The sequence below is a fragment of the Puccinia triticina genome, chromosome 2A, assembly GCF_026914185.1.
Source record: "Puccinia triticina chromosome 2A, complete sequence".
In the NCBI taxonomy this organism is placed as follows: Eukaryota; Fungi; Basidiomycota; class Pucciniomycetes; order Pucciniales; family Pucciniaceae; genus Puccinia; species Puccinia triticina.
The window spans coordinates 466,703-494,400 of record NC_070559.1 but is presented as its reverse complement, the minus strand read 5'-3'; the positions used below and the strand labels follow the sequence as shown (position 1 = coordinate 494,400).

The following is a 27,698-nucleotide window of genomic DNA, read 5'->3' as shown; positions in this document are numbered from 1 at the left end:
CTTCAGCCTTTCTATGAAATCACACTCCAAGTCTCAACTCGGGGAGCTGCTCGGATCTCCCATGTTGTTGTGTTTATTGACCAAATAACCAGTCATCTGTCAACAGCCATTTCCAAAAAGCAGCAAGACTACCCACCTGCTTTGAGAAATGCATGTCGAGCCGGCCTTCAGTTAACTAATAAGTACTACACTCTCACTGACTGCTCCCCATTGTACCGAGTGGCTATGGGTACGTCTTTTTCTCTACAACTCCAAGAAATGAAACGAAGCTGACTTTCTCAATTTACTAGTTCTACACCCTTCGTTTAAAGACGAATACTTTAAACTCGCAAAATGGCAACCTGAATGGATTGTTGAATCCATCCGGCTCACTCGCCAAATGTGGGAAACACATTACAAACTATTACCACAGCCGACTTCCACCAGCGAACCGCCACCTATCCCCCGAAAGGTGAGTATCCCAGTGTTTTCACTTTTTAAACTTTGACTGATGAATTTATTTCTTTGATTAAGGCACCAATGGGTGTGCTTGCAGGTCTGGGAAGCGCTTCTGAGGCTCGTTTAGGAAACACTACATCCGATCCCCTGAACATTTGGCTTACGGGTAGGTTGCATCTTGACGATCAAGGAATGCCGGTCAACGCCCTCAAATGGTGGATTCAGCAACGTTGCAAGGGTAATACTCATGGAGGTCTTCTCCAGATGGCACTCGATGTGCTCAGTTGTCCTGGTGAGTTTTTCTATCCTTTTTATCATGTCATAACTAAGTTGCTAACATCATTTGTTTCTCCCACAGCAACAACTGTGGATGTTGAGCGCGCTTTCAGTTTTGGACGTGACTATGTGACCTTCAAAAGGCACCGTCTCAACTCGGCATCAGTTACCAGAGGAATGACGGTTGCCTTTTATTCTAAGAATGGTAAGATAAAGAGAGGTGTATTACGGGAATGGAAGCAAAAACAAAATAATGAGCTAAAGAGGAAGAACAAGCAGAAGGCACAGATGACACGGATTGAGATAGACTAGTTTATACTTAGGCCCTTACAATGAAATACATGTTTTTTTGAGAGAAAAAAGTGCAAGTACTTGCGAGTACTTGCCTCTTTTACGCGGGTACTTGCCCCTGCGGGTGCGGGTGCAAGTACGGGTGTTTGAAATCCGCAATTTTCAGCCCAAGTACTTGTACTCGTGGCAAGTACGCGCGTATGAAGTGCCATCTTTATCTTGCATCTCAACTGCAAGCAGTTTCTAGAGTTTTTCTTGCAGTGTACCCGCCGCGGGTACCAAATGACTATCTCTAATTGAGGGTGCTCTCCCAACAACCAGCACGCACCTGTCATCAAGGGGAGTCACAAAATACGAGGAACTTTGGTCCAGCTTGAGGATCAAGTAAACCTGATCAATAAATTGGCCTGGTTTTCAGCACAGGTATGCCATCCATTGTAGGCAGACATTGCACAACACATTTGGTATGATTCCAGTTAATATAAACTTACTTTGTGGCAGACATGAAACTGCCTTTCAACCCGCATATAACTGAGATCCAACCAAATCTATGACTGAGGTCAGAGATGGCACTTGCGTGCAAGTGCCAAGGGCACTCCCCTGGTTCCAGATATCCAAAAAAAACCCACCACTCTGGACCTCAGGACCCCGGGTGATTGCCTCTCCGGGGGGGGGTCTTGAGGAGGGATTTAGGGAGAGCAATCAGGTGAAGCCATCAGATCATCCAAAGGTCAAGGGTGGACACACTCTCACAGGCTTGTTCAGTATTAACTTGAGAATGGCAGGTCTCTCAAGTGCACAGGCTGGAGTCCCACAGGGCTTCAACATATGATGATGTCTAACCTCATTTTCATGCTTTTAGGCTGGACTGGCTGTCCGGCTTACATCAGGCCAGATAAGGCTCTCAGATGGAATTTTTACATTAATTTATTTTTCAGGGGATGGTGGCAGGTGTTTGAATAGATGAAAGTATGTAGAAATGAAAGATGATTCTAATGGTACCAGAGGCTATGAAGAAATCAGAGGGGTATGTGGTAATATGTGGGTTAGAAGGCATTTTTCAACATTTGGCTGGGCAGCCTCAAGCCAAATGTTGGACAAAGTCCCTCCCGCAAGCGGGAGGGTGCTCGCGCCCCGGGACTTGGGTTAAGTTCGGCCTGCCCCCCCGGCTGTGAAGGGAGGGAGCATAACTTCGGAGAAACACCTAACGAGGGCCCTGTTTACGATTAGGGCTGCAATACAAACATACATACAGATGACGATGATGATAAGGACGACAATTATGGCGGACAAATACATCATAGGAGGGGGGAGGGAGGGGGAGAGAAATCAGGGCTGGTTATGGTCGTTCTCTTCCCAGAGTAAATGGTGGAGAGAGGACAGGGTATCCGCGACTTCTTTCACCCTCTCGATTCCCATCTTACCTACAAAGCCCATCACCGATCAAAAGCCCCAAGGATTCAGTCTTCATACTCCCCGGGGGAGGGGGTGGTCACGGGATGAGGGGATAGAGCAGGAGAAAAAAGGGGGGGGGGGGGGGGGGGGGGGGGGGGGGGGGGGGGGGGGGCATACCTGAATCGGAGATAAAGCAGGAGATCCACTCGGCCTTGACGACCTCGAACGCCGCGAGGGGATGGGTATGGTCGGTTGCAGAGATGGTGGGAGAAGACATGGCCGAGAGGGAGGAGCCGGCGACGAGGACTTTCCGGGAGAGATGGTCGATGATCTCGTGTTTGAAGATCGTTTTCCAGCTCTGGACCAGCCCTGAGACCAGCACTTGATCACTCGTACTCGCCGAAGACGGCGGTGGTGTGGAGGGCTGAGGTGGGTGCGGGTCGTGCGAGGGGTGGAAGCGGTCGTGGCGGACGAGGATTATCACTGCTTGTCTTAGCTTGTGGGCCGTGTAGGCTGCCTTTCATTCACCAACAGTTTTTTTTTTCTTCTCAAGTCAGATTGATTGTAATTGAACATTCTTGTTATCGACATGGTAGGTGCACCTACCGAGGCGGATCCCAGCTTGCATAACGCATCCCCATTTGGCAATCTACAACACCAACAACAAAGACCCAGATTTGGAAATGGCAATCAACACCAAGTTTCTTGCCAAGGGGAGAAAAACACGTCAAGGAACTGACACTCGATCGGCTGCAAGCAGTAGAACACCAGCCGGACCGGCGTTCAAGAGACAGGTTCTGAGACCGACATCTGTTGTGAGTTCGACGGTGACCTTAAGATTTCCAGGATCGGGATCATGAATTCCGAATTGACGGTTAGAAACATCAACACTACGAAAACAAAATAGAAATAAAGCGCAGAGGATTAGATTGGGATGAGAGTTTCCGCGCGAGATCTAAAGAAAGAAAACTGACCGTTCGAGGAGGTCGGCCAGGTTGCCCCTGTCGTCTCCGTCTTGGCCGGGGGCAGGCTTATGAGCAAACAAGCCAGCAAGTGAAGGACAGTGGCGGTCCTCGAAGGATTCCAAGACCTTCTGATGATTGGCGTCGAGATACCATTCCTTGGAGTCGAGGAGAGTGTCGAGGGCGAAGAGTGACGGGGCATGTTTGAGTGTATCTTCTTTTTTGGGGGCCGAACGGGGGGCCTGGTAGACGTTGATGAGCTCGCTCAGCTTGTTCGCCAGGATGACACCCTCGTGTAGGGGCCGGTTTTCGGCGATCGTGATCTGCAGCCCTTCGATCGCTCCCTCGTTGGCCAAGCCTAGCTTCCATCGGGATTGGGTCATGAAATGCTTGACTATCCACACGAATCCTCGCAACCAATTAGCCCCGATTCCCTTGAAGAACAACAGATTGATGAAAAAAGAGTGGAAAGATCGGACATACCTAGCTGGGATAGCGCCTCATAAGTTGCGCTGGATGAGCCCAGGGTGAATAGATGGATCGAGGTGGCCGAGTCGGTCAGCGAGAAATGATCGGGGGTGTGAAGGATTTCAAAGACGGCGTGTTTGACGATATTTTCGACGGATTGTCGACACCGATCGGCCTCGTTTCCGATGGCGTCTACCATCCGTTTCTCTAACTACACAACAAGACACCCCAAGGAAACGATCATCAGATTAGAGATAGACAGAAGATTGGGAAATCCAGAATGGCTTTACTTCTTCCACATTGACCTTGTCGTTCCGGACTTCTGGTTTCAGGATGGCCAGGATTTTGTTTAAGGCGTAGCTGATCGAGACCTTGAAAGTGGGTCTGCAGGAGATTAGATGCCAACAAAGGACCTGTTTCACGCTCATCCAACTTGAGACTCGTCAATGATCACGTCCTACATTGGTTCCGTGCACTTTGACAAGAAGAAAAGGGGAGAGGAAAAAGGGGGAAGCATGATCGGAACCACCTACTTCAGTCCAATATGCCCATATCCGCCGTTTGAAATCCCGATCGGAGTTTCCGACTTTCTTCAGCGGCTCGGCTGTTTGGGGGTAGAATTTGAATCCCTACGCGGATAGATTCGCCGCCAAGGTCAGACTGGAAGATCGCCGATAGAGAAAGAGAGTGTACTGACGTCTCTTGCGTAGCCCGCTTGGACTGAAAGATAGAGTGTCTCGAGAGCTCTGAGAAAGCGGACAAAGATGAGCCGGGATGGATCGAGATAGGATGGGCTGACGACCAAGAGGGGCTTGCTCACTTGAGAGTGACGAGGTCTGAGCGGGTGTGGATGTCTTGTTGTGCGATTTCTTCAAAGCCTACATTGAAGGCCACTGGAAAAGACACGGCCCTAGAGATGGGAGAGAGGTCACTTTACGCGTCGGATTTGGAAATGGTGGATGAGCAGCACTTACGCCAGGGCGGTCGAGACGAGGTGACTGGAATCAAGGCCGATCAATACGTGATCTGTTGGGGGAGTGTGCTGGTTGAACAAGGACTGACTTTTCGATGGCCGAATGGAATCCACTGTGAAATGTGATTGATTGATTGATTGATCAGGATTAATGATAAGAGACTGTGAGGGAGGGTATATGTGGGGTTGGCTGACTAGATCTTGGACCAGTAGTGGGACTCGACATCCATCTTAATCCACTCCTCGTCCTTCTTGCGGTCGATCTCTTTGAGCCGGTAGAGCACCGAGACGAGCAGGGTGTCGGTGTCCCATCTGAGCGGCTTGCTGGTCCGGACCTTGACGAGTCGGTCGTCTGGGGGGGAGAGGTGGCGCTTGATGGAGCGCATGGACAGCTGGTCGCTCGTGAGCTCTTCGGCCGGCCCGCCATCGATAAACAGAAACGTCCACTTCGATCCTGGTCCCTGCGGATGCTTCGGAACACTGCCAAAAGTATAAAAGGTGTGGGTGAGGATGAAGCCAGAGGTGTTTTCGGATGTGCGCTGACCATTTGAATGCGCAGTGGTGGGACTCGGAAGGGTTGAGGGTGGTCTTGGGTTTGTAGAACAAGATTTCGGCTCTGCTGGGATTCAAGGGCATGGTCAGGGTGTGGATGGCCTCAGTTTTTGTTGGGGGGACGGACCCTTGTCCGTTGTTCTTCTTGAGAGGCAGCCGGGTGATGAATGAGATGACGATGAGTGTCTGGGATGCTGGTGGTGGTGGTGGTGGTGGTTTGGGGGGTGGTGTTGGGGGTGGGCTGGGTTGGTGGATTGCCTTGTGTGATGCTCCGCTGCTGCTGGCGGGTGCTGGCTCGACTAGTCTGACTGTTTTCTTCCTGCGGCCCTCCCGGCGTGGGCCCAGCATCGGAAACATCCTTGCCCTCGGCACTCGGCTCAGAAAAACAACTGCCCTTGATCAGTGCTCAGGAATCCAGGATGGAGCCTGCTCCCCCGGGGGATCCCCGGACTGCCGCAAGAATCCCCGCTTCGGCTTATCGTTACATCACAACACTCAGGACCAATACTGATGGGAATGCATAAAGCCTCCGTTTGATAATTTGAACTATGCCGGCTAGAAGGTCAAAATCTGGGGCAGTTGGTGGCAGAATACATGTAATCCTTATCGGGGGATTTCCATGAGCCAGCCGCCTTCGATGAGCTGATCGACTTCGCTCCGTTTGACAAAGTAGCGACTGCCCACTTCGAACTTGATCATCCCGCCCCCATCCCCAACAGCCACCTCGCCCAACTCGCGCATGCATTCGACCTGGATGAACAGGCCCCGGGCCGGGCCCCGCGCGAGGTTGCCGAGCAGATTGACGGTGTAGGCCTGGTAGGGCTTGGCCAGGTCGTGGACGAGCGTCGAGTGGGCCCGCAGATACTCGAGCTCGACCGGCGTGAGCACCTTCGAGATCGGCTCGCCCGCCCGCTCCGAACCCCCCTCGCTCTTGTCTGCGCTCACGTTCGTCGACGGGGCCACGAGCGTGTTGGGCACCGAGGCCGAACAGGCCCAGTAGCAGTCCAGGATCGCATTCCGCCGCTGCATCGCATATGCCAGCAAGATTCGCTTGTTGTGCCGGGCGGTCGAAGCAGCTATATACAAAAATACTTTCTTCTTGTTTCAGGGTCTGTTAAGCAGCCGGGGGGAGGCGATCGACACTCACACATCTTGAGCGCACAGATCGTGCCCGGATCCATCTCGATGTCCTCCTCGTCGAGCGCCTCCTGCTGTTTCCTGAAGTGCTCGGCGGCCTGGGTGAGCTGGTCGCCGAAGGCCCGGGTCTCCCGCTGGAGGGTCCGCACCAGCGTCTCCTCGAACGGCTTGATCGTGTCCGTCGTCCGCTCACGAACCGAGGCCGTCAGGAGCGCGTTCTGGGCCCCGAACGGCACGCCCGTCGTCCCTGCTGCATTGGTGTATGACATCGCCAAAGATGGGGAACTCCCCCACTCGAGTCTGCCAAGACGAAGAGCTGCAGCCTGCCAGCCGGGGGAGGGCTCGGGGATCCTCCGGGCAGCGGGGACTCGCCCCGATGACCTCACCCGTGCAAATTTAAAACCCTGAACGCCGCCAAGAGACACCGACTTGCAGCTTGCGACTCGGTCAGTGTATGTGTGTACTTCCTAACCGTGGACGGGCGATGTACTGATGGAAGCGTGCACCCCAGGAAACATCCCAGCCAGGTCGCGCCATGATCGCACTGCTCCTCCACCTGCTCAAGTTCTTCCCGGTCTCCTTCGACCCCCGATCACTATGGGACAATGCGGCGATTCTCAAGAGGCGGGAGCGACTCAACCGGCTCGTCGGCATCCTCAACGACCCCAACGAGTTCTCAAACAACCTCAACGCCTTCGAGCTGACCATCCTCAGCACGCCGGCCCATGAGATCGTCGCTCGCATCGGCAGTCGCCGGCTGAATTGGAACGCCAAGAACGTCCTCAAGGCGTTCATCAAGGCTGCTATTCACGCTCATGTCGAAACTAACTGTCTCGTGAGGGCTCATTTGATCCTTCGTGTGTAACATTGAAACAAAAAGATGGGCATGGGTTGACATGTTGTCGACTTTTACATCTTCAAGACAGAAATCATGTTCGAAGATGCGCTGGAACGGGCAGATCAACTGGATAAGGAGTTTGCAGCCACCGGACGGCTGAGAGGAAGACTACATGGCATACCCGTGAGCTTGAAGGACCAGATCAATGTCGAAGGGTTTGACTCAACAATTGGGTTTACGAAGTGTGTGCCCAAATTAGCAAGCCCAGCAACCATATAATATATATACACACATACTTCCACCCTGAGCCGAAATATTGACGATGTATATCACACTCGACAGATTCGTAAATCAGCCCGCCGGGGAGAACGCCCCCGTGGTCGATCGGCTGATCGAGGAAGGAGCCATCCCCTTTACCAAGACGAATGTCCCCCAGTCGTACGCATCTCTCCTCCCTTCCATCGCCCCTCTTCCGCTCCAATGCGTGCCATCATTGAGCTTCACAGCTGACGGGCAGACTCACATAGACTATTTTCATTCGAATGCTCCAACCCGATATTCGGAGCGACACACAACCCTTACAAGCGGGGCTTCACCTGCGGAGGTAGCTCGGGTGGCGAAGCGGCCTTGCTTGCGAGTGACGGAAGCTGCTTGGGTATCGGGTAAGCACGCTGCTTTCGTTCCAGAGACCTGCGCCTGGCCAATCCACCCTCTCAGCTCCGACATAGGCGGAAGTCTGCGGATCCCCGCTCACTACTGTGGGTGCTACAGTCTCAAGCCGGTGAGTGGACATCGGAAATTTCGGCTCGGAAGGCTGATGGTTCACAAAGAGGCTCCATTTTCATCCGGGACTTTGGCTGTCTAGTGTAGCGGGCGGATCCCTCAACACGGGACAAGAAGAGCCAACGACGGATACGCAGAAATCGCAGGGGTGCTCGGGCCAATGTGGGTCTACTAGTGGCCCTATTCATTGCCACTCCACATTTCACCATTCAAAAAACGCTGTCATAATTTTGACGAGAACATCCTGTTTGCCTCCAAGGGCTCGATGCTGGGAAGACCTCGTTCTGCTGAGCCAGGTCATGCTCCACAGACCAGATCCTACGACGGCCCGCAAATTCGGATTGATTCCTCCCGACGACTTCCGATACGAGATCTTCGATCCGTTGGTTGCTGAAAACACTCCGCCTTCGCTCAAGTTTGGCTTCTTCACATCCAGTGTGTACCTCACTTCAGTCCACCCACCTAACCGGGCGCTCTGCGGACTGACGCATCCAATTGCTTCGTTTTCCTGATTTGGTGGTGAAGATAACTTGATCGAGACAAGCAGTCCTTGTCAGAGAGCCGTCATTGAGACCGTTGAGGTCTTGAAGCTGACTGGGTATGATTGCGTGGAAATAGATGTCACTCGTTTAGACAGTAAGTGGAATATGAGCTTGAGAACAAAACAAAAAAAACTCCAGAAAGAACTCCAAACTTCCAAACAGTATCTTTCAAAAAAAATTCTAACATTTGCTATCAAAACCTAGTTCTGGAAGGATTAGTCATTTATGTCGCACTGTCGAGTGCGGATGGATACCAGACGATGCTCTCACATGTGGGCAGCGACCACATGTAAGCTTAGCGGGCCCACTTCCCGGTCATAAACTTGGTATATAATCGGCTGAAACCCCGCCTTTTCCCAAGAGACTGGTCGATGTTTCTAACAACGATCGGGTGCAAGTTACCGAGCTGGCTCCGGTGGACGCTCTGTGGCGTGCTGAAGTATTTCGTACGGAATGAGATGATGGCCAGGTTGGTCGAAGCCAGTCGCGCCAAAAGCACCGGGGAGCTCCAGCAGTGGAGGGTTCGGAGAGACGCCTATTGCCTCAAAGTCCGGAGTTATGTAAGATCAATCTTGCTGCATTTATCTTGCTCTTCACCACAAGAAGCTCTGGTTATTTGACTGATCTACGGTGCTTTGGGCTCCAGCTATGGGAAGAATTGGAATTGGACGGACTGATTTGCCCCACTCAGGCTGTTCCTGCTATCCCGATGGGTTCCTCGGTAAGCTATATATTTTCAGTGATGCGTGGTTCACCCCTTCATGCATTTGCGCAGCGAGACTCACCAACCATACTGGATCAACTTCCTTGTGTACTCATCCAGTGGAACAAATCTTTCATGGCGGAATCTACTCTGATTTGGAATTTGGTAGACTCGACAGTAGGCCAACTTCCTATCACACGGGTGAACGTGCAGAAGGACCAATCCCAGCGAGCCACGGAAACGGTGACGCGGGTCTCGCGCCGGCCAGCTGCGATGGCCCAAGTGACGAAGCTCCTGCCGACGATCGAGGAGAGCGAAGGCTTACCGGTCGGCATCCAGCTCGTGTGCGGGATGTGGGAGGAGGAGAAAACGTTGGCCTTGATGGGCGTCATCGAGAAGAGTTGGAACAACAGGCCTAACCAGAACGCTCCCCTCTCCCGTCCTGGGGACTTCATTGCCGAGAAACAGAGAGTCGGGATCGCTAATTCCCGTTCATGAAGCGATGTGCTGCAAACAAAAACTCAAGTTTAGAGTGAAAGCCGTGGCCTCGGCCGACCATTATCATATCAAACACACATACATTTGCAGTGAATCATCATTCCGTCGTCCTTTTTACGTGTATTTATCGTGTAGAAACATATTATCACAAAGAAGATGGCTTGATGAACAGGTATGTAACAACTCGATGTGACCGGTCAGAGTTGAAAGGCCTCAGCTCCATAGCTCCTTTTTTTTTTTAGCAAAGACATCCAAATAGTTATGTTTTCTATGTACGCGGGTGATGCAGACTGAGGATGTCGGGTCTTGGTGGCTTCGGTAAAAACCAGCCTTGTTTGTGCACAAAGATGTATCAAGCTACTCTAAAAGGTTTTCTTAAGTTACGTAAAACACGTTGTTGGTTAAAGGAATTACAGCCCTCCTTAGGACCTCATATTCTCCAAGCAACCAGCTTTTCCGTTCCTCTAATTCAGCCTGGATGTATGGGTCTTTCATATCAAAAGGCAAAAAGCCCCTCCACCCAAGAGTTAGAGTGGAAAACAATCCTGCTGGAACTTAGCTCCTCTAGTACTAACCACATCCTGATTGTCCCCGCAGGATCAATTTGCCGTTGGGTTCTCTCCAACGATTTATTCATTTTGACCCAGCTTTTTCAACATCCTGCTGCTTTCATGTTTGTGCCAATGAGACAATGATGAAAGCCTTGAAAGTAGAAGTTAGGGTAGCAAAACTGGTTTCTATTGATGAAGATCTCCAATATGTCCGCACTCACCTCTGGAATTGCAGGCCACCCTCCGCAGTCCAACTTAGCCAGTTCCCCCTGGTGCAAGGTTGCTTCCGTTGTGTATGTAGCTCTGGTGGCGTTGAAGCCGCCCCTCCCGTAGGGACGCGCGGCTTCTACCGAGTGCGCTCCGCACGAGTCCCCTCTCCGTCCGAGAGGTTTTGATACTGGAAATAAGCTCCCTTGGCAGAAGAAGTTGGTATTCAAAATATGATTGAACTATTTAGTTGTTTACATCTAACCAGTTGAATCAAGCAATCCGTAGCGTGATTTGATAAGCTACCTAGCTCCGATAAAGCAATTGCCCTATTTCCAGGGGCGAGCTTGTGAACTTTGACGCGCTGCTATACACGCCCGACCCTAGCACGTTTTTGTAAATCTGGCGCGATAGCAGGCCGACCGTGCCGGCACAAGCTCCGGAATAGTCGACTCGCAAATCTTTGCGGGCGTTTAGGGGGCCTCTATATACTTCAGCTAGTAGACGCTGTGCATTGCCTAATCCGGTCTGGCCGGCTTTGGGACCATTATCTTCTCAGCAATCACTCTGGCCCAAAAAATGCGGATCCCTATTTCCTTCACTTTGTTTGTCTATCACCTTAAACTTTCACCCACAAAATGGTCTATCCAAGGTAAGTTCAATCTGGCCATCATTACAAATCAAACAAATGTTATATCAATCAGCTCATGCAGCGGGAAAAAAAGCTAAAAATAACTTTGATTGGACCACTTAGCGTTGAAGAATGGCGGCAGAATGTCTATGCTCACAACAACCAAAGGGTTTTACACACTTCACCAGCGTTAGAATTTTCGTTTTAAGGATACTGATAACGGGGGTGTATTCCTTACGTTTTCCAGTTATATTGATTCTTGTTTATTTATTTTTTTGCCCCTGGAAGTCAGACTGAAGAACAAACACCACTTGTTCACTGGAAGCCAGTCAATCACCAAGGCCCCATCCCCCATGATGCGATATCCTTTGTTGACGATAAGGCATTATTCTTGGGTGAAACTGGCTGTACTGCTCCTGGCTCGTACATGATAGCCAGAGCAGGGTCCGAAGGCGACTTCACTTGTGTGACAGCTTCAAGGAACTTGGCGAAATACGTAATTGATTTCGGTCACAGGGAATACGAAGATCCCAATACATATGAGGTATCTCTAGAATTCCTTCAATGATATATCTGTAATGATTGAGAAACCACAGACGTATATCGGACGACTCTCTTTTCAGGTCTTATGTGGCCGGCGCGACGCGGTCCAATGGGTCAGCTTTTCCTCGGGGAACGGGGCCACAGAGAAAGACGTGATCTATGCCCAATCATGGCGGCCAGTAGAACTCGGTCGGGACTCGGATGGAAGGTATGTGTATGAGAAATAATTTAAATGTTCTTGATAATTTAAACATTTTGTTGATTTTGACTCAGCACTGCACTTTTATGAAGATTGTGGTTTGTCGGTTTAGCTCCGGAGCCACACGTACTGGTACCTGGAAACCCGCTGCCTTGCAAGATCCAAGATGGGACCAACGTTGCGCTATTTTTTGATGAAGGTGAGATTTGTATACACTTTCCAACTTCTACATCGCAACTTTTTCTGGCAGCAACACTAGAAATTAATCTGACAAGTTTCCAAAATTCTATATTTCTTCTATTTAATTTATACAGTCTGCAAGCCAAAGACGACTAAAAATTTTCAAATGCTAGTTCACAAGGACTTATCGGCGTTATGATTCCCAACAGGGTCGAAATGTGTTAGGCCAATGACTTGAAGGCTCCCGATTGTCTCTGCAGTGCGGGTGGCATCGATTGATCAGCTCATTTACTACTGGTCTGCTTCTAGTCTCAAGAAGGCTATACAGAATGAAAAGCTGTGTCCTCAATTTTTTTAATATCTTTCTGGAATGTATCCTGAACTGGCTTCAAATTTCAAGACTTAAAATGTGAGACACATTTCAAACCATCTTGACTGCAAAAGTGTATGCTCACTTATGAAGCCCTGCTGCTTTGGAGGGGTCTCATTGAGTTAAAATTCAGAGTTGGAATTAGTATGTATGACCTTAGATCTAGAATCTGAATGACAGCTGGAAATTTCTACTCTCATGGAACTTAGTTGGCTCACTCTCCTACACAAGATAAATCAAGAATAAGAAATATTTGTAGTGGAAAAAAAAGTTGCTTAAGTCATGGCTCAAATATTTGGGTTCAAAAGGGGCTCTTAAATTCTTCTTTTACTATTTTTTTTGGCTATAGCTCCAATTCTGGATTTATGTTGTGGTGTGTTGCTTGTTAAGTTCTAAGCCTTACAGCACTACGTGTGGTTGCTGCTGTATGCTAAACAAATTATGAGAAGGTAAATTGTATATCTTGTTGATATTGGTGAAAATTTCACAGTCTGGTGAAAGTCGGGATGATAAGCTGTTAGCCCTTGGCAAAACTCAAGGTAGTGTGTGGGGCTAAAAATGCTCTGCACCCCATTGGATCTAGCTAGAAATTCCTATTTCCCAAAGCTAAGCCCCAGTTCCCTATTGTGGTTTAGCCTAGCCGCATAAGTACAGTACACTGCAAGAAAACCTCTAGAAACTGCTTGCAGTTGAGATGCAGCAAGCTTGAATCAAGCCTCAGCTCAAGCTGGAGTCAAGCACCCAAATTCCATGCTGGTGCACCTTGAGTGTGTACCTTGTTCAGCATCTCAATGCTGAACATGCTGTAGTCCTCATGCAGTAGGCTGAGGCAAATGTTCAACCTTGCAAATGAGCATACCCCTGAGCAACCTTTTATTTGCTTTTAGTAAACACTCCATCTGCCATTGAACCCAGCCAGAATAGCATAACAGGGGTATGTACACATGAAAGGGATATCTACATATGAAAGGAATATGTACACATGAAAGGTGAATGTGATAAGGTGTATTAACACATAAAAGACACAATTGATTAAAGGGGTATGTGCAGTAAGGGGTCTTTGCACATGAAAGGGATATGTAAACATCACCTGAATGATGAAAGGGGTATTGAAAGGGATGTAAAAAAATCAAAGGGGTCATGTAAACATCAAAGGGTCATGAATCCATGATGAAAAGGGTATGTACACATTGTGAAAGGGATACATGCACATGAAAGGGATACAGACACATGAAAGGGACACAAACACATGAAAGGGGTATGTGCACATAAAGGGGTATGTACACATTATGAAAGGGGTGAATGCATCAAAAAGGAACATGTGCACATGAAAGGGGTATGTGCACATGAAAGGGGAATTTGCACCGGTATCAACTTGAGGCCCTGTTTGGACGCCCCAATTTTGGTTATAAATTGCGCGACTTATAACCGGGGGTGCTTGGGGTATAACACCTCATTTATATGTGTTTGGGCCGGCCAGTTATATCGTAAAATTCATTACTCAGTATAACGGTGTGATGCTAAAACTGGGTCGGGGACCCGGATTTGTCCGCAAGGGTTTGCGGAGGTTGCGGGCTGCGGATTCCGCAAGGCTGGCGCGGAGCGGCACAGTGCGTAAAATGTTCATGAGGCGGAGCGCGGGGTTATGTCAGCAGTGCGGCGGCGGCGGAGCTGGACTCAACTTAAGCAGGCCGGCGCGGACTGGATAGTATAGGCTGTGACCGGGGGAAGCCGTGGCAGCCAAAGCGGGCTACGTCAGCGGGCGTAGCTGGGGCGGAGGCGGCGTGTGGGATCCCGGCATTGAAGGCTAGACAGGGGCGAGGAAGCTAAGGCGAGAGGAGTCCAACGATGGGCGATGACGTGCGGTGATGTAGACAGAAGATCCGTGTGAGAGCGGAATGGGCGGATGACGTGCGTGGTTGTGGGAGCGGGGCTTGGCGGATGGCGTGCGTGAGAGGCGGGCGGAGGAGGATGGTTTTCTCTTTTTGCACGGAGATGGGGGGGGAGAGTTTTTCCCCATCAATCCATCCATGGATCTGGGATTGTTCTTATTATTACTTGGTTACGGGATTCTTTACGGAGGAATATTATTTTTACTTATGGCGGAGTTGTTTTGTGTTTACTTTATGGCGGATTTTACGGTGGATTGCGACTTTTCTACGTATCTTTGAGGTTATTTATATGTTACTTGACTCATTCTCTTGGATCATGATGCCCCTACACGTACTTGCGGAGCGGAGCGGAGTTTCCCAGATCACCCGACTTTACCCGGGAATCATCTTGGAGCAGCGGAGGTCCTGACAATTCTGCGTAGTGATCTCTTTTGTTCACCACAACGGGAAATTTATTCCCCCAGTCATTCCGGAAATAGAGGTCCTGACCTCTATTTCCGGGTGATAAATGGCTGGCCCATGGCTACATACATGTGTACTGGCCAGTCATCTAGGGAGTACTACACAACCTCCTGATGACCGGTCAACCGGTCATCGAAGAGCACGCATCAACTTCTGGATGGCCAGTTTGACAGGCCATCCAGAGGACACCCTCTTGATGACCGTTCAACCGGTCATCAAAGAGGACTTCACCTGTTGATGACCCAACCAGTCATCAAGAGGGACTCTACACCCTCTCAACAACCGGACAAGTCATTGAGAGGGATTCTACACCCTCTCCATGACTGGTTGAAACCAGTCATTGAGAGGGACTCTACACCCTCTCGATGTCCGGTCAACCACTCATCAAGAGGGTGAGTCCCTCTCAATGACCGGATGATTCTACACCCTCTTGATGAGTGGTTGACCGGATATCAAGAGGGTGCAGAGTCCCTCTTGGTGACCGGTCAAGCAGTCACACAGTCATTGAGTGGGATTCTACATCCTCTTGATGACTGCTTGACCGGTCACCGAGAGGGACTCTACAGCCTCTTGATATCCGGTCAACCACTCATCAAGAGGGTGTAGAATCATCCGGTCATCAAGAGGGACTCACCCTCTCGATGAGTGGTTGACCGGACATCGAGAGGGTGTAGAGTCCCTCTCAATGACTGGTTTCAACCAGTCATGGAGAGGGTGTAGAATCCCTCTCAATGACTTGTCTGGTCGTCGAGAGGGTGTAGAGTCCCTCTCGATGACTGGTTGGGTCATCAAGATTGATGACGCGTTAAGATGCTATTGTTGTATGGATGTTTGATTGTCTTCAACCACTGACGGAGGCCAATCAGGATAATGATGAAAAGTGCCATCCTCTTTTGTCGGAGCTGGTACTGTTGTTTTTTTTGAAGCATGCTGGGAGGCGACATTGTGAAGGATGGTGATGAGTGTGTATGACACCGAGTGAATTTTGGTTTGCCAAACAGACTTGTAATAAATGAGTACCAAATGATTATTGAGTGGACGCGCCAAACAGACCTGTCATAAATGTGCTGGTTGCATAATTGATTTTATGACAATTGGCTTTTCACTTTTGTGTTATGTATATTTAGGGTGTTCAAAATTGATTTTTGAATATCATTTTACATAAAATCATAAGATTTATCAAAGTTTTGAGAGGTGCTTGAAATGAAGAGAACCCTCAACTTTCACCCCATCAAAAGTTTGGACATGTAGATCTTATGATTTTATGTAGAAAGTGGTTTGAAAATCAATTTTGAACACCACAATTATTATGTGATTTATAATATCACACCGGGCATCCAAACGGGGCCTAATACTTCTGAAATAGCCACTTATATATACAAAAGTAGTATAAAAAGAGATTTACAGTAATTTTCTTTACACTTCAATCTAGTACTCACTTCTAAGAATTGTTTAACATCTTTGAGAAGTATTCCAGACTAAAAATCATGTACATATAGAAAAGCCAAGGCTCATATGTAACTACAATTTCATTACATAGTTGTAAATCTTCTAAGATTAAAAGCTAGTCTGATATTGGTTCTTTTGTCTATAAAAGAAGCCCATTTTGTGGCCTTTTTCTTCCCGATGTCAGCATTAGAGAGATAGTACCACATTACTATTTAGCTTTCATCACATCTTGTAAATTGAAATTGATCATTATAAATTGTGCCCTTGAGATTTAAAACCCCTAAATTTGACCTCAACTTCGCCAAAAACTCCCTACTCTGCGCCTTAAAAGTGATTGACACAAGTATTTCATAGTAGCAGCGCCTAGAAAGATAAAAAGAAGCCACAAATCTTTATTTTCTTCGTGCTATTTCTCCCAGAGTAACCGGAGAGCAGCCCTTCAAGCACTCTAAACTCTCCAAGCTCTTTCTCCCCAACCGTGAGAAGTTCCACACTGGTCAATCAGCACATCATGTCAATTTTTTAAAAAAAATGTTGATAAACACCTTAAAAAATGTGTCCTAAAGTTTTGCAAATTTCAATTGTGAACCCCCCTGTCCTCAAGCATGCTTGATTGGATCAACTTGCCTTGTAACCCGGCCAATGTGAATGCTCTCAGTTATAACAAAGCCACTTGAACGGTGGTCCGGGGAACCCGCGCGGAGCGCTCTCGATATCGCCGCCAGCCAAGCCTGCCTGCCACCAGGGGGGCTTGTGTCAAGTTAGTTCTCGGTGGGAGCCGCCGCGGAGTGGTCATCGTTACGTTCACAACTTCCCGGATGCACATCTTTGTTTCCATGTCCATCAAAGCAAGCCTCAAATGTGGGTGAATTTGGTTTGTAAGTGCTTTGCACGAATATGTACTCCTGTCACCTCCGACGATGACAATTACATCACAACACATCGGCACTGACCAAGAAGTTAGAATAGTTGATGGCTTCAAGTTGCTGGGTAGCTTATGACGCTTGCTGTTTCTTTCATCAATAGTATCTATTTTCATTCTTGAGGCCGATGTTGAGTCAATCGCAGTTGTATGTATTTGACGAGTTTTCAACGAGATGTTAGTTTCCTTAAGCTTCATCCATTTAGATCGTCGCCCCAAAGACACGAAAATCGGAAAACTTCTTTTCACTCCACTCAGCATGTCGCCTATGTACCGGCGATTTTCAAAAAGAATAAACACCCCCCAAGAGATGCAACAAACCAAGATTCTATTTCGTCCCTCTCCATCCCGGGACCCCGATGGAGGTCCCGATTCCCCTTGATCAGGCTCGAGTCGGGGTTTGACCTCAAGCGTTTGAGGGGTTGCTGCCTAGGATTGAGTATCCTACTATGGCACCGAAGCTCCTGAGAAACAGAAAGGGAATGATTCAATAAACTGTAAGGGGATATTTGGCAGTAGGGTAGGCGATTTGACAATATAAGTCAAGGGTATCAAGTTTGGGAAAAGTGTACGTGTCCTTATGATTTTCGATATTTTGAGTTTATTGGTCAGGCTCGAGGCGACGATTGTTTTCCGCTTGCCAGTCGAAGGAACTTTGCAGTTGATAACTTGATGCTCTGAACTTATTCGAAGATTTCGACTCTCCTTTTCCCCAAACTTTTACTTGATAAACAGATTACCAAGTGTCAAAGTCGGGCGCACCTACATGAATAAATACGTAGGAGCCGTCAGGTTAATAATTGTTTGGGAGCCACGCAGACATGGTCCAGTTTCTTTCCTCTAGCAGAACTTTGCTTCTAGTAAGTTCAAGATCAGGAGACGGAAATCGCCAACCCGCGCCAACCTGATCATCAACCTCAATCACTGAAGGTACGCATACATAGAGCCCAGTGAAAGTTTGAAGGGCAAAATCCGCGCTCTCGTTACGGTTACCTCGTGTTACGCATACATACAGCGCGTTTTCCGAACAGATCCAGGGCCATTGGGGGCACCAGTGGGTCGGGGTATGTATGTTTTTCCCCCAGGGAAGATGGAGTCACTCCCATCCTCGACACACCACTTTCGGTATTTTCACCGGTCTTGATCTGTTCCGTCTCAGTTCACCCCGAGAGAGGTCTTTGTTTGTCGAAAGGGGGATAAACTCCTTATGTACTGAAATCAGGTGTGACATGTTTGCACCTTGATCTCGGTAGCTCTTCCTGTCCCTGTTGGAAATAGGGTTCGAACCCTACCCAACATTTTTTTACCGCTGGCCGGTTCAGCAGAAGCGGTAGCAATCCAGTGAATTTCTCTCTACAGTACTTCTGCCGGGGTGATAGCCAAAGCTAGGCGAACATTCAACATGGTCGCTCCAGGAAATTCTTTTGACCAGTCATAAGCTGAACTCATCAGCAACCAATCATAATGCTTGAATTTTTTTGCTATACTCTCTAAGCACAAGACTCTTGTCAACTCTGCCACGCAGTCACTCAATCCGTTTCAGACATGATATTTTGATTACTCCATTACTTGAACTATGGCACGGACGAGGAAATTTTTCCGCTTGAAGAATTCATCGAAAGATTCCGGGTTGAGCTTTCACTGTTGCGGTAAACCGGATGATCTTCTTGATGAGCCCCTAGATTTCGCCAACGCCAAACGACTGCCACGGGGGCAGGTTGGACTGACCAACTCGGAACCAAAGATTAGTGTATGCTAACTCGATTTCCTTACTAAACGCTACTCACCAATCTATCCTTCTCTATTAGCTAAAGCAACATCTTTACAGGAAAGACACTTTGATTCTATGCTTGTGGCTACACTCTGTAATGAGCATCGATTGATGAAAGAGAGAAGAAGCAGTGAGGCAATCACATCTGACTCCGGTCCATCAGGCAGTTGGCCCCTCCAATCTCTTCTCTTCCGGTCAACCGCTTCCAGCCCCAACCTGAAGCGAAGGTCACGAGTTCAGCGAACGAAGCTATGGGCTAAAAAGTACATCGATCCCCACATCAATGATAAAGCATTGGCTCACGAGGAAAGTAAGTGCCTGCGGGTTAACTTCAACGATGAGCTAAACACACACCACCGAAAAACTGTTGAAGCATATCACCCGTTTGTTTCAGTGAAGTGTTCAACACGCCAGGACGTAGTCAAGCCCCAGGCGGATGCTGCTTCGGAGGAAAATCTCCACCCCAAACTCCGATCAGCGCGGAGCATGCCCTTGTTAAATGATCCTGGTCTCTCCACTATGCCACCGAGCCATCGACGTCGATCAAAGTGTTTATCTTCATTCTCCTTTTCAGGCCTAGACGCACTAGTCGGCCTGAACTGTGATCAAACCAGTGAGCTTTGTTTATCATTCGTATCATCAGTTGATGCAGCTGGAATCAACCCTCATATCCAATGTTTTTGGTATCAGAAAATACTTCCCAAAAGAAAATGCAGCGTCTACCCATCAGCGACCCTTACCCTCTCGACAATGCCACCACGCGGACCGGTGAGTGCTGACTTCCTTTGATGAAATGTGGCAAAACAGCTTACAAGATTCTTTATGCTACGCTCATCGGTAAAACAGGCAGTGCCCAGAGCACCTCATCCAAGCTGCACACTTCTATATTTTCAAAAAATTCCAAATTTTCCAGCCTCCTCTCTTCAGTCAGCTGGCATAGCATAATTCCACATCGACAGGAAAAAGACGGATAGCATAAGCATGCTCTTTGGACCTTCTTGAAGCTGAACTTATTCTTGATTTATTAGTACCTCAATGAATTCACTTGTACACTATCCTTTTATACCCTGTTCTAATCACCCCATCTTGTCTCATTATAATTTTTCCGGCCCTTGACCTCATTGATATTTTATGCTCCTCTCAGATATGAATGATCATGGGCTCTCTAGCCTCAGCAACCGCTTTCAGCACAAAGAAGTATCATCCCCATTTTGGTTTCTTCCGAAGTCAAAGATATGTATCATTCTTCAATTTAAATGTGCAATCTTAATGCGGGAACAAGGGCCATTGATCAAAGCAATAAGCATGATATCTTTCACTTTTGTAGAACAGCATAAATTCCTTTCTTGCATTTGATTAAGTCAGTGTAACTGTAAAATAAAACACGGGAGCATACAGATATGGGTGCAATCTATAAATGTGTACAATTGTATCCCCCCTTCAAATCTACAATTATATAGGCCCAGGAGTATTTATACTTGCACTGCAAAAACTCAGTTGTGGCAGCCAAGTTCGCGCACCGCAAAACTGGTTGGGCAGAACCACTGGATTGGTTTGCCTGACCAAAGCCTGCTACTAGTGTTACTGTTTGGCACAAATTAACAAGTAGTTTTTTTCAACCAGGTACTCAATATTGGTCAGTGTTGTTAACTTGCTACCCAAGCCACATGGATGCTTGGTTGCAGTGCTGTGCTGCGGTGTATATACACTACACATTTATGGTATTTAAGGTGTTCAAAGTTGACTTGCATAAAATCATAACACCATAAAATCACAAAATTTTACGGACTTACTTCGCGCACTGCGAAAAGCTCTTCGCGCACTGTGCAGTGCGCGAAGTTTGCAAACACTTCGCGCACTGCGCGTGAAGGGCGCAACTTTTTCAAATTATTTTTTGACCAATCAATAGAAAAGCTTCTTATTGTCCTCTGTGAATTTATTTGGAGTTTTTTGAAGCTTCCTTGTATGCTTAAAAATCCCACCAATAAAAAAAACAAGTACAGCCATTTGGGGACCTGGAATTCATATTCCCACCAGTCAAAAAATCCAAATAATTTAGTGAATAATGATACATATGAATTCAAACTTTTTAGAATTTTTTGGCCACTTTGTGCAAGAATAAGGCTTTCAAAAATTAGGAAAGTTCACCACTTACTGGCGCATTTTGGCATATCTTGAGAAACAGTTACTGGTTTTTGAAAGCCTTGTCCTTGTACAAAGTGGCCAAAAAGTTCTAAAACTTTTAAATACATGTTTAATATGATTCAATAAATTAATTGGATTTTTTGGCCTGTGGGAATATGAATTCCAGGTCCCCAAATGGCTGTACTTGTTTTTTTTATTGGTGGGATTTTTAAGCATACAAGGAAGCTTCAAAAAACTCCAAATAAATTCACAGAGGACAATAATAAGCTTGTCTATTGATTGGTCAAAAAATAATTTGAAAAAGTTGCGCCCTTCACGCGCAGTGCGCGAAGTGTTTGCAAACTTTGCGCACTGCACAGTGCGCGAAGAGCTTTTCGCAGTGCGCGAAGTAAGTCCGAAATTTTAAGCAGAAAAAATATGTACCACCCAAACACTCAAAACAGAGCAATAGTTTGAAAATGGTAAATAAAAAATTATCACCCAAAAGTTTTAGGGAGTTGAAAAATCGACTCACGGAAATTAAATTATCGACTCCCAAATGGCATTTAGGTTGCACGGACCGGGTCACAACGTCCACCCCCGGTCCACGGGACCAAAAGTTGACCCGCGCGGATTTTGGGAGTTGGAAAATTAATTCCTCCCTCGAGAATGGGAGTCAAAAAATTAATTTTACAAAAATTCCACAAATATACAAATAAATTCATATCTCCTCAGTGGGGCACCCAAACCCCCCAAAAATTTTACAGTGGGCAGAATACCCTCTTAACAGCATATGACGAGCTTCACAGCATTAGCATACCCCATAATAGGCATGTGCGGTTGGGGGTCAAATTTGGCTGATTTCCTACTAAGGAAATCAACCAAAGCCTTAGATACAGTGCCCAAAAGTGCACCAAACTTTTACAGTGGGAAGAATACCCTCTTGAAAGCATATGATGAGCTTCACGGCATTAGCACACCCCATAATAGGCATGTGTGGTTGGGGGTCAAATTTGGCCAATTTCCTGCTCAAGAAATCCACCAAAACCTTAGCTACAGTGCCTCAAAGTGCACCAAAATTTTAGCTCATGAATTTTATTACTCTCCACCCAAACTTTTAGCATAAAGGCAGTAACTCAAGCACATGAAATAAATTAGAGGCAGCTGGGGCTTTTGGCCCCGCCGCAGGCAATAGTCCCTCCGCCACAGATAATAGTGCGACCACCACAGTTAATAGTCCTTCCAACAAATTTGCCACAGTGTTTATTCCCTTTGACACAGTTAATAGTGCCTACACCTCAGTTATTAGTTTCCCCGCCACAGTTATAGTCCCCCCGCCACAGTTATAGTCCCCCTGCCACAGTTAAGAATCCCTCTGCCGCCACAGATAATAGTGCGACTGCCACTGCTAATAGTGTTTCCGCCAAATTTGCCACAGCTTTTAGTACCCTTGACACATTCAATAGTGCCTACACCTCATTTGTTAGTCCCTCCGTCACAATGACCATAATTTTCCATGTGATGTTTTCCTCAAATGGTTTTGCAAGTTATGTTTTCAAATGGAAAATCTCTCATGTTATGTTTTCCTTGAAGCTCATCATATGCTTTCAAGAGGTTATTTTTCCCACTGTAAAAGTTTGGTGCACTTTGGGGCACTGTATCTAAGGCTTTGGTTGATTTCCTTAGTAGGAAATCAGCCAAATTTGACCCCCAACTGCACATGCCTATCATGGGGTGTGCTAATGCCGTGAAGCTCCTCATATGCTGTTAAGAGGGTATTCTGCCCACTGTAAAATTTTTGGGGGGTTTGGGTGCCCCACTGAGGAGATATGAATTTATTTGTATATTTGTGGAATTTTTGTAAAATTAAATTTTTGACTCCCATTCTCAAGGGAGGAATTAATTTTCTGACTCCCAAAATCCGCGTGGGTCAACTTTTGGTCCCGCGTACCGGGGGTGGACGTCGTGATCCGGTCCGTGCGACGTAAATGCCATTTGGGAGTCAATAATTTAATTTCCGTGAGTCGATTTTTCAACTCCCAAGTTTTATGATTTTATGATTTTATGATTCAAAAATTTTATGATTTCAACTTTTAAGGTGTTCAAAGTTGAAATCATAAAATCATTAAATTTTCAAATGATGATTTTATATGTACCATTTTAGAAATGTTGCTCTAATTTGAATGCTTGGGTGGTACATATTTTTTTCAGCCTAGATGTTATGATTTCATGGTGTTATGATTTTATGCAAGTCAACTTTTATGGTGTTCAAAGTTGGTTTGCATAATTTTATGCATGCATATGCACACTGAGATCTTCCAGCCAAAATTGGCTTTATGATTTTATGTAAACAGTGACATATGCAATTTTGAATACCATAATTGCCACTTAGCTTTCAGTTTGTCCAGTAGTTTCAGTTCCCACTTCTTGCTGACATTCTTGTCTGAACCTCTATGAGGTTTTTTGGGGGCATAGTTCTCAACTACGACCCATGCTACGGCATTGTAGTTACAAGCTCTCTCTCTGCAAGAGATTTCAGTTCCTTAGAATTGATGGAGGATTCAAACCTGAGAGTAGGAATGCAATAAGAGTGAAACAAATTTGAATGTTTGGAGAAAATAATGTCCAATAGGATGGAAAGTATAATATCTAATCAAAGAAGCGACTGCAGACGACAACTTGGGTCACTACATACTCAGACGACTATAAGCCACTAAAGAGACAACTTCGGTCACTACATACTTAGACGACTAAAAGCCACTAAAGAGAGATGAACTAAAACATAATGATATCCGATATTTTCATTGATTAGAATTAGTGGCACCTAAGTTTAACCTATGTTTCTTCAAAATAAAATCACCAGGTCTTGAGAGGGGGGCGGTCTGAATAGGACGACTGTTCCAACTTTTAACAACAATACCCATCAAGGCCAATGTTTTCTCTTCTTCCCAAAGCCCACACACCATTTGAATACCCACTGGTAAACCTTCACTTTGTTCAACACTGGGCAAAAGGGCCTTCACTTGGGATACCTCCCCCGGTTGTCGCAAGCTCTTCTTCAAACCTGCACCACTGCTGACTAGATCTTTCTGGACGTTTACGCGTGTGATCGGAATGTGGCCCACTGTCGAGTCTACTAAATTCCAAATGAGCGTGGATTCCGCGATGAAAGATTTGTTCCACTATCACGTGCGAACAAAAACGAGAAAAATTTTAACCAGCAGTTATTGGTGAGTGTCATTTAAATAAATCAAAGGCATCAAACTTGCCGAAGATCCAATGGGAATAGCAGTAACAGCCTGTGTGGGACAAATCAACGCGTCCAAACCCAGTTCTTCCCATAGCTCAATACGAGCAAGATATACATGAATGAAAGGCATGAGGTTTCAGCTTAGGCAAAATTATATGTTTTCCCCAAGATCACGGTGTACTGAGTGAACTTACATAACTTCTGACTTTCAGACAGTACGCATCCTTCCGCACTCTCCACTTCTGAAGTTCGGTGGTGTTCTTCGCTCGGCTGGCTTCAATCAACTTGGCCATGATTTCATCTCGCAGAAGGTGTCTTGTCACTCCGCAGACTATCCAGCGAAGCCAACTGGGTAACAAACACCCAATCGTCGTCAAAAACATCGACTTGTCTCTTTTGAAGAGGTGTAATTCAGTAGATTGCAAATGGAGATTGCAGGCCATAACAAACTTACATAGGGTCACTGCCCACATGGGAAAGTCCTGTCTGATATCCATCTGCACTAGACAGCCCAACATAAATTATTAATCCTTCAAGAACTAGGGATTGTTGCGGTATGTTAGTGACTCATGTTAGAGACATGAGGCGGAGCATTTTCTATAAAAAAAATGAAAACCTTTTTGTTTCGGAAGTTACTTCATGGTCGCAGCACTCACCATCTAAACGACTTACATCGATTTCCATGCAATCATACCCGTCCAATTTTAAGGCTTCGACAGTCTCTCGTACAGCTCTTTGACAAGGGCTACTGGCCTCGATCAGGTCATCTATTGCAAATTTGAAAATTGGTGCAGTCAGATCTCTTAGCTTATAAGGCTTGGTCAGAGTGGATTTGAATCAAAAATTAACCGGAAGTGAAGAAGCCAAATTTCAGGGAAGGTCGAGTATCTCCAGCAACCAGCGGGTCAAATATCTCGTATCGAAAATCTTCGAGTGGAATCAATCCAAATTTGCGAGACGTCGTGGGGTCTGGTTTGTGGAGCATTACTTGACTCAACAGAACGAGATCTTCCCAACAGCGAGCCCTTGGAATAGAACGCGCATTGCAACTTTAGAATTGTGGTACCCAGTAATCTTACTAGACCGATCAGGAGAGTAGACAAACATGGGCCCAATCACTCCTAAGATTTCCGTGTATCCATCATCACAGTCTCTCAGCCCGTCTTGAACGAATCTCCCACTACAGTATATGTACCAAATTCCAGACAGAAATGAAACAGGTTGTTCAGAAGATGCGTTACAAAGGTTAAATTTGCTGATTCTTGAATTTCCCTTACCGGCTTTAAGCTGTAGCACCCTGAATAGTGGGCCGGGATTCGAAGACTTCCGGCTATATCGGAGCTGAGATGTGGCATGAGTCACGGTCATTTAAGAAAAAGGAAATGTCAGTAGACTAACATGCTTACCCTATACCCATACAGCTACCATCACTTGCAAGCAAAGCCGCTTCACCACCAGAGCTACCACCGCAGCTAAAGCCACGTTTGTAAGGATTGTGAGTGGCTCCGAATATTGGGTTAGAACATTCAAGTGAAAACAGCCTAAGGGATTCTGCCGGTCAGCTGCGTTCTGGAGAATTGAGTTTGTACCCTCAAGTAGAACAACACTCGCCAAGGAAGCGAAGTTACATACGCTTGTGGAACATTTGTTTTGGTGAAAGGGATTGCGCCTTCCTCAATCAGACGGTCGACCACTGGGGCATTTTCCTCGGCGGGTTGATTCACAAATCTGTCAGTGGTTTTAAAATATAGTATTTCGCATGATCAAGAACGTAAGAATAAATCTTTCCTGGGCTTTGTTGCTCTGTAATCAGAGGAATTAAAAAATTAGTGCAGAAACGTTGTTGTGCGCACTCAGTCAATCCGATTGTTGAATCAAACCCTTTAACATTGACTTGATCCTTCAAGCTAACCGGAATCCCATGTAGCCTTCCCCTTAGCCGTCCAGTAGCTGCGAATTCCTGATCCAGTTGGTCTGCTCTCTCTAGCGCTTCTTCAAACATGACTTCTGTCTAAAGGAAAAGCCGCGAATTAAAGCCGGCTTCCTCTCATTCTGAGATTCAAAAAATGGCTCACCAAACAATTGGTTTCAACATGAGCGCGAATTGCAGCCTTTATGAAGGCCTTTAAGACGTTTTTAGCATTCCAATTTGGCCGTTGCACTCCGATCCGAGCGACGATTTCGTGGGCCGGCGTGCTGAGAACGGTCAGTTCGAATTCATCGAGGTTACTTGAGAACGTGTCCTGATGCTTGAGGATTGCGGCCAGCCGGATGGTCCGTTCCCTCTGTTTTAAGGTCGCCGCATTATCCCATAGTGATCGCGGGTGAAGTGAAACCGGTAAGAACTGGAGCAAGTGAAGGAGCAGTGCTATCATTGTACTTATTTATGTGTAGTAGACTCCTCAAGCGAAGAGAAGGAATCGCAGATGTCAAAAAAATCTTGGTGAGCGCTTGGCTCAACTTGTCTCTGAGTCTGGGCCGGGGGCCCTCGACCCCTCCCGCCTGTAGGCTACACCACGGGTGCAACAAAATATTTTGAAAACCAGTATGATTGGTTTTCAAAATATTTTTTTCAATTGAGTCCGGACGTCCTGAAGAACGAGTCGGACTAACCATTTTCAGATATTTTTAAAATATTTCTGGAACCACCTGAGGTGGTTTTGAAAATATTTTGGAAACCAATTTGGTTTGAAAAATATCTCCAGAACCATTTGAAATGGTTTTGGAAACGTTTGGATGCTCCTTCTCTCACGGCACAGTTTTTGGGACCTTTTTGGCAACGCTTCAATATTCTGTGGGAGAGCTACTCGGAGTACACATAAATATTTATAGTGGATGAGAGCTTAACTAAGCGTCTCCGAAGGAGAGGCTTATGACTAAAGTCCCATGCTTGGCCTGAGGCTGACGGGGTTTTACAGAGAAAATTGTGTTTTTTGAAATTACATCTCTTTTTACTCCCCTCTTTTGGCTTCAATTTCCATGCCTCATGTGCCAGTTTGTAGGCCTTGATATTAGCTATCTTGTACAAGTTTTTTCAAGTAAATCCATTCATCACTGACCGCTCAGCGGCCATTCTTGCGAGGGCTCTTCTTGAGCAATGTGAACAAGCCATCGGATCATCCGAAGGTTGCCGTTGGACATGCTCTCACGGGTTCGTTTGGTATTAACTTAAAAATGAGTGCCATCCCATGCAGGCAGCTTGCGGTAGAGATGTCCAACCTTATTTTCATGTGTTTAGGCCGGACGCGCTATCCGGTCTACACAAGGCCGGATAGGCTCTAAAGTGGGGTT

The 27,698-nt window shown here is 46.8% G+C and overlaps 6 protein-coding genes across 6 annotated transcripts; 3 read left to right on the top strand and 3 right to left on the bottom strand.

The window, feature by feature from the left end:
- Positions 1 to 2,334: 2,334 nt before the first annotated feature.
- On the bottom strand, positions 2,335 to 5,712 carry PtA15_2A65 (uncharacterized protein; the record flags this gene model as incomplete). Its single annotated transcript, XM_053166702.1, has 15 exons — positions 2,335 to 2,429; positions 2,578 to 2,917; positions 3,007 to 3,049; positions 3,141 to 3,290; positions 3,375 to 3,756; positions 3,846 to 4,041; positions 4,121 to 4,201; positions 4,364 to 4,459; positions 4,528 to 4,576; positions 4,651 to 4,740; positions 4,805 to 4,828; positions 4,893 to 4,916; positions 4,999 to 5,283; positions 5,348 to 5,541; positions 5,665 to 5,712. The coding sequence occupies 15 exons, from the start codon at positions 5,710 to 5,712 to the stop codon at positions 2,335 to 2,337; spliced, it is 2,097 nt and encodes a 698-aa protein (XP_053017309.1).
- Positions 5,713 to 5,958: 246 nt separating this feature from the next.
- On the bottom strand, positions 5,959 to 6,761 carry PtA15_2A64 (uncharacterized protein; the record flags this gene model as incomplete). Its single annotated transcript, XM_053166691.1, has 2 exons — positions 5,959 to 6,431; positions 6,503 to 6,761. 2 exons carry the CDS (start codon positions 6,759 to 6,761, stop codon positions 5,959 to 5,961), a joined length of 732 nt encoding a protein of 243 aa, XP_053017308.1.
- A 266-nt stretch (positions 6,762 to 7,027) lies between these two features.
- Positions 7,028 to 9,856, top strand: PtA15_2A63 (uncharacterized protein; the record flags this gene model as incomplete). Its single annotated transcript, XM_053166680.1, has 12 exons — positions 7,028 to 7,327; positions 7,415 to 7,572; positions 7,673 to 7,768; positions 7,858 to 7,992; positions 8,048 to 8,111; positions 8,196 to 8,275; positions 8,373 to 8,548; positions 8,639 to 8,749; positions 8,860 to 8,944; positions 9,017 to 9,215; positions 9,302 to 9,376; positions 9,479 to 9,856. 12 exons carry the CDS (start codon positions 7,028 to 7,030, stop codon positions 9,854 to 9,856), a joined length of 1,857 nt encoding a protein of 618 aa, XP_053017307.1.
- Positions 9,857 to 11,252: 1,396 nt separating this feature from the next.
- Positions 11,253 to 12,366, top strand: PtA15_2A62 (uncharacterized protein; the record flags this gene model as incomplete). The annotated part of the gene is made up of 6 exons (XM_053166669.1): positions 11,253 to 11,266; positions 11,369 to 11,434; positions 11,534 to 11,789; positions 11,869 to 11,996; positions 12,080 to 12,186; positions 12,302 to 12,366. The coding sequence occupies 6 exons, from the start codon at positions 11,253 to 11,255 to the stop codon at positions 12,364 to 12,366; spliced, it is 636 nt and encodes a 211-aa protein (XP_053017306.1).
- A 6,472-nt stretch (positions 12,367 to 18,838) lies between these two features.
- Positions 18,839 to 20,007, top strand: PtA15_2A61 (uncharacterized protein; the record flags this gene model as incomplete). The annotated part of the gene is made up of 5 exons (XM_053166658.1): positions 18,839 to 19,012; positions 19,091 to 19,343; positions 19,428 to 19,646; positions 19,724 to 19,801; positions 19,880 to 20,007. 5 exons carry the CDS (start codon positions 18,839 to 18,841, stop codon positions 20,005 to 20,007), a joined length of 852 nt encoding a protein of 283 aa, XP_053017305.1.
- Positions 20,008 to 23,958: 3,951 nt separating this feature from the next.
- PtA15_2A60 (uncharacterized protein) lies at positions 23,959 to 26,782 on the bottom strand (the record flags this gene model as incomplete). The annotated part of the gene is made up of 12 exons (XM_053166647.1): positions 23,959 to 24,339; positions 24,427 to 24,501; positions 24,602 to 24,755; positions 24,862 to 24,946; positions 25,064 to 25,174; positions 25,257 to 25,432; positions 25,513 to 25,587; positions 25,626 to 25,748; positions 25,814 to 25,948; positions 26,019 to 26,135; positions 26,261 to 26,418; positions 26,483 to 26,782. The coding sequence occupies 12 exons, from the start codon at positions 26,780 to 26,782 to the stop codon at positions 23,959 to 23,961; spliced, it is 1,890 nt and encodes a 629-aa protein (XP_053017304.1).
- Positions 26,783 to 27,698: the final 916 nt, after the last annotated feature.